Raw genomic sequence first — 9,957 nt, 5'->3', positions numbered from 1 at the left:
GTCATACATCACATGCTAGCAATCCACCAGCACAGAATGAAGGCTTAGCAAAGAGGAGTTCTCTCTTCCTCTGCTTTTTTAGGTCAGGAGCAAATTCAGATCAGGATGGGGACAAAGTAAACATATAACTGGGGTGGAGATCTGATTGATTAGTAACTCATAAATCATCTGAAACCATACTTTCCTGTTGATAGTCAACCCTCTGTAAACACACAATGTGTTCCCACCTTGTTATCATTCCCAATGGTCTCAAATGCGTGGTTGCCCTAGTCAGTATAAAAGTTTGATGTGACTTTTCCTGGATGTACCTGCCTATAGGAGTCCTGCTCGTCACAATGGTAGGTAACTGGTTTTATATACAAAGGCCAGAAAAGCAAAAACAGTATGTATTCCTTATTTAATATGCTGTGATGTGTGCTTCTACTGCACAGCATTGAATGGTAAATGAAACCTAGTTAGGAATCTTTTGTTATTACCTGCAATTCAATGTACAGAGTATGAGAGTCTGGAGCTTGGGAAATTCTTATTGAATTTAGCACTGGTTCTGTTTTCTAAGATCCAAGTTGTTTTTCCTTCCAGGACCGATTCACTGAAGGCTCAACCTTCTTGGGCTCAGGTGATCCTCCCACCTCAGCTTCCTGAGTAGCTGGGTGTACAGGCGAGCCACCATGCCCAGCTAATATTTGTATTTTTTGTAGAGACAGGATTTTACTATGCTGCCCAGGCTAGTCTTGAACTCCTGGGCTCAAGCAATCTGCCCACGTCGGCCTCCCAAAAGTGCTGGGATTATAGGTGTGAACCACTGTGCCTGGCCAAGAAAGAATTTTGCTTCAAAATTTATAAAAACCCATGCAGGCTTTTCTTGCATCTTAAACTTGATCTTTCGTAAAACCTTCTTTGCTAATGCCAGGGAATGAACTGGGCTGCTCTCAGAGCTGCAAGGGAGATGAGGCAAGAAACAGCCAGCCGAGTGGGAGGAACCAGGGAGTGGGTCCTCAAGAGCGGACCTCCTCTGGGTCATGCCGCAAGACAAACGTGCTCTCAGAAACTGTCCTGAGGCAGAACTGGGGAGGTGAGGGGGTTCTCCCCATCTCCACTCGACTGGCTCCTCCCGCCCATCCTCCATGCAGCTTCACAGGAACTTAGCAAGCTGCACAGCTGGCAATACCCCTGCCTGCCCGCGATCCTGAGGATCCCCAAGTCTTTATTTAGTAATTTAAAAGCTTTTTTTTTAATTTTACTTTTTCTTTTTTTTCTTATTTTTTTTGTTTACACCATTTTGCAGATATATATATATATGTGTATATATATATATGTGTGTGTGTGTATATATATATATATATATATATACATATTTTTAGTAGAGATGAGTTCTTGCTATGTTGCCTAGGCTGGTCTCTAACTCCTGGGCCCAAGTGAACCTCCCCACTCGACCTCCTGAAGTCCTGGGATTACAGGCATGAGCCGTTTATGTCTGACCAGACCCCTAACTCTTGATCATGCGGTAAGACCCTTCCAGGAGCGGTAATTTACCTAAAGAGATATAGCTTCTAAGGGCACTGCCAGTCTGCTTCACCTTAAGGCTGACCATGAAGCTGCACCATCTAGAAAACCCTAGCCCATGCTGGCATGGTGGTGTACTCTCCTGTGTCTGCACACATCAGGGGCTCATGGTTACTAAATGCAGGAAAGGAAGATAGGAATGGAGAGAAGGCTGGTGGCAGAATAGAAGACAAGAATGAAAAGGAGCTTTAGAGCCTCTCTACTCAGGGGTGGGCCTCAGACCAGCAGCGTGGGCATCACCTGGGAGCTTCCATGTAAGTCTGTAGACCTACTGAAGCAGAATCTGCATGTTATTGAATAAGCNAGTCTTGCTCTGTCGCCAGGCTGGAGTGCAGTGGTGAAATCTCGGCTCACTGCAACCTCTGCCTCCCGGGCTCAAGCAATTGCCCTGCCTCAGCCTCCTGGGTAGCTGAGACTACAAGCGTGTGCCACCACACCCGGCTAATTTTTGTATTTTAGTAGAGATGGGGTTTCACCATGTTGGCCAGGATGCTCTCGATCTCTTGACCTCGTGATCCACCTGCCTGGGCCTCCCAAAGTGCTGAGATTAGATGCGTGAGCCAACGCGCCTGGCCCAAGAGACACAACATCTAAGGGCACCGCCTGTCTGCTTCACCTTAAGGCTGACCATGAAGCTGCACCATCTAGAAAACCCTAGCCCATGCTGTCATGGTGGTGTACTCTCCTGTGTCTGCACACATCAGGGGCTCATCGTTACTAAATGCAGGAAAGGAAGACACGAAGGGAGGGAAGGCTGGTGGCAGAATAGAAGACAAGAATGAAAAGGAGCTTTAGAGTCTCTCTACTCAGAGGTGGGCCTCAGACCAGCAGCGTGGGCATCACCTGGGAGCTTCCATGTAAGTCTGTAGACCTACTGAAGCAGAATCTGCATGTTATTGAATAAGCTCTCTGGTCGGGTGTGGTGGCTCATGCCCATAATCCCAGCACTTTGGGAGGCTGAGGTGGGCAGATCACTTGAGGTCAGGAATTTGAGACCAGCCTGGCCAACATATTGAAACTCTATCTCTACTAAATAAGAAAATTAGGCAGGCATTGTGGTGCACACCTGTAATCCCAGCTATTCGGGAAGCTGAGGCAGGAGAATCGCTTGAACCCCGAGGCAGAGGTTACAGTGAGCTGAGATTGCGCCACTGCACTCTAGGCTGGGTGACAGAACATGACTCCATCTCCAAAGAAAAACAAAAAAACAAAATACCCTCCCAGGAATTTATATGCACATTAAAGCAGCACTGGGTTGAGCATTGTTCCTGGGTTCTCACATAGGTAAATATACGGAGGCACTGGCTTTTTCTTTCTTCAGTGAGCCTGAGATTGTGTGTTTCCTATTAGCTCCCTGGGTAACTCTAATGCTTTCCCAAGGGGGAGAACCCCTCTTTTTACAGGGGAGGAAAACTGAGCTTCAGAGAGAGAGAGAGAGAAAGAGAGTCAGTGTCAGCCTATTTCTGAGACACTGTCAAGTGGGAAATCTCTTAATGAAATAATTTTCTCTCTGCTGTCACCATGTTTGGGCTCCATCCCCAGTTGTTCAATCTCATGCCTTTGCTCTAGAGCTGCAGGAGATTTGGGGATTTTGCACGTGTCACTTGTCCTGGGCTGCAGCCCTGCTTGTCCCTGTTGACTCTCCTGCTTTGTGACTCAGTGAACAAGATCTCCAAGCTTCTAATGATCCTCCGTCCCTCAGAGCCTTCTTTCTGTAAGAAGGGAGTGAAAATACTGTGAACAAGGCTTACTTTTTTGGGGAAAAAAGTTTAGGTCTCCTGGACCCCTTCCTGACACCTTACACTAAAATTAACTCTAGATGGATTAAAGACTTAAACATAAGACCTAACACCATAAAAACCCTAGAAGAAAACCTAGGCAAAAGCACTCAGGACATAGGCATAGGCAAGGACTTCATGACTAAAACACCGAAAGCATTGGCAACAAACGCCAAAATAGACAAATGGGATCTAATTAAACTCCAGAACTTCTGTACAGTAAAAGAAACAATCATTAGAGTGAACCGGCAACCAACAGAATTGGAAAAAATTTTTGCAGTTTACCCATCTGACAAAGGGCTAATATCCAGAATCTACAGAGAACTAAAACAGATTTACAAGAAAAAAACAAACAAACCCATCCAAAACTGTGCGAGGGATATGAACAGACACTTTTCAAATGAAGACATATATGAGGCCAACAAACATTTGAAAAAATGCTCATCATCACTGATTATTAGAGAAATGCAAATCAAAACCACATTGAGATACCACCTCAGGCCAATTAGAATGGTGATCATTAAAAAATCTAGAGATAACAGATGCTGGAGAGGATGTGGAGAAATAGGAACACCGTTGGTGGGAGTGTAAACTAGTTCAACCATTGTGGAAGACAGTGTGGCTCTTCCTTAAGGACCTAGAAATAGAAATTCCATTTGACCCAGCCATCCCATTACTGGGTATATACCCAAAGGATTATAAATCATTCTATTATAAAGACACATGCACATGTGTGATCATAGCAGCACTGTTTACAATAGTAAAGACCTGGAACCAACACAAATGCCCATTGATGATAGACTGGACAAGGAAAATGTGGCACATATACACCATGGAATGCTACACAGCCATAAAAAATGATGAGTTCATGTCCTTTGTAGAGACATGGATGCATATGGAAATCATCATTCTCAGCAAACTGACACAAGGACCGAAAATCAAACACTGCCATGTTCTCACTTATACATAGGTGTTGAATGAGAACACGTGGACACAGGGAGAGGAGTATCACACACTGGGGTCTGTTGGCGGAGGCCAAGGGAGGGACGGTGGGGGAATGGGGAGGTTGGGGAGGAATAACATGGCGAGAAATGCCAGATGTAGGTGACGGGGGATGGAGGCAGCAAACCGCATTGCCACGTGTGTACCTATGCAACAATCCTGCCTGATCTGCACATGTACCCCAGAACCTACAGTACAATTAAAAAGAAAAAAAAAGAATTTATAATAAAAAAAATGTTTAGGCTTCCACAATGATTTTGAGCTGAAGGTTAGGCAAAAGAAGAATAAAACAGAATAAGTGCCACTCCAAGTCCTGGCTTGAGCTGAATATATCAGGGTTTTGAGTTGTTTTTAAAGAATTTCTTTCTTTCTTCTTTCTTTCTTCTTTCTTTCTCTTTTCTTTCCTTCCTTCCTTCCTTCCTTCCTTCCTTCCTTCCTTCCTTCCTTCCTTCCTTCCTTCCTTCCTTCCTTCTCTCTCTTTCTTTCTTTCTTTTCTTTCTTCTTTTTCTTTCTTCCTTGCTATAAACTCCATACATTTTACTGTCGAAAATTTAGAAAATAAGAGAGAAAGTCCAAAGAAGAAAATTGTCATAATCCTACCAATCAAAAATGACTTGTTATTTGGTACAAAACCTTCAGTGTTTTCTGTGCGTCTCTCTCCGAGTCATGGGAATCACGCATTTCATAGCCTGCTTCACTTTGTGTAATGACACGTGATCATTTGCTCAGGTGACTTCACCTTCTACCTTGCTGGCTCACCAGGTGTTTTTCTGAGTCACTGTTCTCCACCAGCTCTGTTCTTGGGCATGTGGTTTCTTTCCATTTTTTCCACTGCAGTGAGCATCCTTGTGGAGGAGTCTATCTCTGTGCCATTTTTAGGATCACATCTTGGAGATGAAAAGGTGAAATCAAATGTTGTAAACAGTTTTAGGAATGTGGATATATAGTAGCGAATTGCTCTCATAACAGTTGTTAAAGTAAATCATCCTTGTGCATATCACCTCCCATAGATGCCTCTATTTCCCTCTGGGTATTATAAATTCAGTGATTATTCTTGGCATCTCATTATGTTTCTATTTTATCTACATATTTACATTTCTTTTGCGATCAGTAAATTGAACTTTTTCATGTGTTTATTAATCATTTGTGTGTGTGTGTGTGTGTGTGTGTGTGTGTGTGTGTGTGTGTGTTTAAGAAACTTTATTTCTCTTGCCACTTTATTTCTCTTGCCATTTTTCTGTTTAAGATGTTTTTCAGCTGGGCGTGGTGGCTCACACCTGTAATTCCAGCACTTAAGGAGGCCAAGTCAGGTGGATCATCTGAGGTGGGGAGTTTGAGACCAGCCTGACCAGCATGGAGAAACCCCGTCTCTACTAAAAATACAAAATAGCTGGTCATGGTAGCACGTGCCTGTAATCCCAGCTAATCGGGAGGCTAAGGCAGGAGAATCATTTGAACCCAGGAGGCAGAGGTTGCAGTGAGTTGAGATCACGCCATTGCACTCCAGCCTGGGAAACAAGAGCAAAACTCTGTCTTAAAAAAAAAAAAAAAAGATTTTTTTAGGCTGGGCATGGTGGCTAATGCCTGTAATCTCAGCACTTTAGGAAGCCAAGGTGGGAGTATTACCAGGTCAGGAGATCAAGACCATCCTGGCTAACACAGTGAAACCCTTCCTGTCTAAAAATACAAAAAAATTAGCAGGATGTAGTGGCACACAAATGTAGTCCCAGCTACTCAGGAGGCTGAGGCAGGAGAATCACTTGAACCCGGGAGGTGGAGGTTGCAGTGAGCTGTGATCACACCACTGCACTTCAGCCTGGTCAATAGAGTGAGACTCTGTCTAAAAAAAAAAAAAAGGCGTTTTACTTTTCCCATTGGTATATAATGATATTGTTCTGCAAATTTGATATTTTTCTAATTTCAATTATGTTCTTACATTTATATTCTGAAATCTCTTTGTCTTTTATGGTTAGAATAAGTATTTACATATATATGCTGTATTTATTTTATGATCTCATTGTAAAAATTTAACCCTTGAATCCTTTTAGAGTTTGTTTCACTAATGGGGACTCGAGTAGGAAATTAACTTTGTTTCTTCCCTAAATAGTTCACCACTTGTTCTAATACCATTTATTGAATAATTCCTCTCTACAGATCTCAAAGACCATGTTTATTTTATAACAGACTTCTACATATATTTATACTTTCTGGTTTTCTAATTTTTCTTTTTCACCTTATCCACCTACCTTTGGAACTTTCTAGGTTCTCTATTTAGAACTCTGTGTTTGTCTTTTTTATTTTTAAAGACAGGGTTTCACTCTGTCACTCAGGCTGGAGTACAGTGGGGCTGTCATGGCTTGATGCAGGCACGAACGCCCTGGGCTCCAGCAATTCTCCCATCTCAGCCACCAAGTAGCTGAGATTACAGGAACACACCACCACGCCCACCTAATTTTTGTATGATTTTTTTGTTGTTGTTGACACAGTTTTGTTCTTGTTGCCCAGGATGGAGTGCAATGGCACGATCTCAGCTCACCACAATCTCTACTTCATGGGTTCAAGTGATTCTCCTGCCTCAGCCTCCTGAGTAGCTGAGATTACAGGCATGCACCACCACACCTGGCTAACTTTGTTTCTAGTAGAGACGAGTTTCTCCATTTGGTCAGACTGGTCTCAAACTCCCAACCTCAGGTGGTCTGTCCCGCTCAGCCTCCCAAAGTGTTGGGATTACAGGTGTGAGCAACAGCACCAGGACTTCATTTTTGTATTTTTGGTAGCAATGGGGTTTCACCATATTGCCCAGGCTGGTCTTGAACTCTTGAGCTCAAGTGATGTGCCGGCCTCAGCCTCCCAAATTGCAGAGATTACAGGAGTGAGCCATCGTGCCCTCCCTATTGTCCTATTCTTTTTATTTTTTTGAGACAGAGTTTCACTCTTATTGACCAGGCTGGAGTACAACGGCATTATCTCAGGTCAGTCACCACAACCTCCACCTCCCAGGTTCAAGTGATTCTCCTGCCTCAGCCTCCCAAGTAGCTGGGATTACAAGCATGCACCATCACATCTGCTTAATTTTGTATTTTTAGTAGGACAAGGTTTCTGTGTATTGGTTAGGCTCAAACTCCCGATCTTGGGTAATCTGCCCACCTCAGCCTCCCAAAGTGCTGGGATGACAGGCATGAGCCACCGAGCCTGGCCCCTATCTGTCTATTCTTATATGAGCCACATTCTATGTCAAGTGGCATCACTTCATAATTAATTTCAGGAATCTTACAGAATAAATGCTTTCATTCCCATTGTCAAAAGACAAAAATACAACATATTTAGTTTAAAGATCTTAATTGACTTCGTTTTTTTTTTTTTTGAGACAGAGTCTCACAGTATTACCCAAGCTGGAGTGCAGGGACACAATCTTGGCTCACTGCAACCTCTGCCTCCGGGGCTCAAGCGATTCTCCTGCTTCAGCCTCCTGAGTAGCTGGGATAACAGGTGCAGGCCACCATGCCTCACTAATTTTTTTGTATTTTAGTAGAGAACAGGTTTCACCATGTTGCCCAGGGTGGTTTCAGACTCCTGAGCTCCAGCAATCCACCTGCCTCGGCCTCCCAAAGTGCTAGGATTACAGGCATGGGCCACCACGCCCGGCCCTTGATTGACTTTTACTTACGAGTCTAGAATCTGGCAACACCTTATTCCATAAAATAGGTGGAGTGTTCTAAAGAGCTGACCAGAGAGGTTTGCCTTTATAGACAGAATAGAGCCAGGAAAGCAGAAACATAGACTAGACACTGAATTGGTGTTTTTGAAGTGACGTTGCTTATAAAAATTAAAGCAGAAGGGACTTTCTTATCATGTCAGCTAAAACTGGCCTGTTGGGCATTTGGCTATTACCTCTCAGTCTCTCCTGATTTCTTAGAAGGTTGGATAAGCAACTTAGTTCTGGCTTAGTAGCAGAGAACTTCAGCATGGGCAACTGCGTTTTGGTTTTGTCTATTCGGCCTAGTGCAGGAGCTCAGTCCAAACCAATGGCCTCCTATATATTTCATTGAACACCATCTTCCCTTTCAAGAGTTCCCAGAAATTACCATATTAAAGTTTGTTTATTTCGCTCATCTCAAAAAGATGACAAGGTCAACTAGATACTTTTCCTTGTTCTACAATTTCAGCCTAGATTACTGGTTTGTTCATGGAGCCATCAAAGATGCCTTTATGATCTGGGAAATGAACTTCCTAGCCTCACCCTCTGTGTTCACAGCGTGGCCTCAACCTATTTTTCCAGTCATATCTCCAGCTAATCCAGTTAACTACAATAAGCCTTCAACTATATATGTTTGTTGCTTCTCTTCTCTATCTTTGTTAACGTTTCATTCTTTTCATGAAACTCCTCATTCTGTCCTTTAACTCTTACATGTTCTGCAAAGTGGCTAAAGATTGCCTTATCTATAAAGGTCTCCTGAACTTCCTCTGCAGTGAAACAGCCCACATATCATTACTGCCCTATGCCTGGTGACTCCTGTTTGCCTCTTTCTGTAGTTCATGCTAGTGACTTGTGCGGGTCTTGCGTCCTCGCTAAGTCACCTGAGGTTAGGAGCTCCACCTCATAACCTCTACCAGAGCCCAGCAGAGGTCCTGGTACACAGCACTCAGTAAAGGGTTATCCTCTGAATTAATTCATTCTTCACCCTGATCTTTCTTCACATTACAGAACGTTCTCCTGGGCGGTTTTGTGATCTTTGCCACCTTTGTGACTTTATGCAATGCATCATGCTATTTCATATCCAATAAGGTAGTTCCAGGAGAGACAATCAAAGGTAAGTCTTGACTTTTCAATATTTATTATGTTATTGCAGCCTGGCAGATGGACCTGTCTGCAGATAAAAACCTTTGTGTTTGTTGTTGTTGTTTGTTTGAGACAGTCTCACCCTGTCTCCCAGGCTAGGGTCAGTGGTGAGATCTCGGTACACTGCAAACTCCTCCTCCTGGGTTTCAGCGATTCTCCCACCTCAGCCTCTGAAGTAGCTGGGACTGCAGGTGCCTGTCACCAGGAGCAGCTAATTTTTGTATTTTGGGTAAAGACGGGGCTTCGTCATGATGGCCAGGCTGGCTTCGAACTCTTGACCTCGGGTGATACGCTCGCCTCGGCTTCCCAAACTGTTGAAATTTTAGACGTGGGCCACTGTACCTGGCCTCACTTTAGGAGGCTTCTAAGACTACAGCGGCCTGGGCCCTGCACCCAGGGATAGACTCCACTGTTCTAGGGTAGGGCTGAGACATGGAAGATGTTTTTCAAGTACCCAAGATGTTTCACATGTGCACCCAAGGTTGAAAACCACTGATGCAAAGCAAAGGGAAGTGTAGAAGTGAGATATTTATTGAGAGATAATCCAGCAAGAAAAACCTTGGTCCCAAGTACCCCTAGGCTCCTATGGCTAACTCATTGAAGAAAAGGGCCTTATTTTTTTCTTGAAATACCTGTTCTGAAATAAAAGTCAGAAGGATGTAAGCTTTCTATAAGAAAACGTTATCAGTAGCGTGAACTGAACTGTACTGGAATTAGCCATGGGTGAATCCAAGAGCACCATTCTTTGATATCTTTTTTTTTTTTTTTTTTTTT

General features: G+C 43.5%; 1 protein-coding gene across 1 annotated transcript in view; it reads left to right on the top strand.

The window, feature by feature from the left end:
- The first annotated feature begins 231 nt into the window (after nt 1–231).
- LOC108296326 (beta-microseminoprotein A1-like) overlaps nt 232–9,957 on the top strand; it is a 10,286-nt gene continuing 560 nt past the window's right edge. The window contains exons 1-2 of the mRNA XM_017518799.2: nt 232–338; nt 9,049–9,154. Coding sequence (XP_017374288.1) covers nt 303–338; nt 9,049–9,154 — 142 coding nt within the window. The 5' untranslated portion in view covers nt 232–302. The remainder of the gene's footprint in view (nt 339–9,048; nt 9,155–9,957) is intronic.

Source organism: Cebus imitator, unplaced genomic scaffold (assembly GCF_001604975.1).
Source record: "Cebus imitator isolate Cc_AM_T3 unplaced genomic scaffold, Cebus_imitator-1.0 Scaffold704, whole genome shotgun sequence".
In the NCBI taxonomy this organism is placed as follows: domain Eukaryota; kingdom Metazoa; phylum Chordata; class Mammalia; order Primates; family Cebidae; genus Cebus; species Cebus imitator.
The sequence above is the reverse complement of the archived record's forward strand: the minus strand, read 5'-3'. Positions and strand labels throughout refer to the sequence as shown.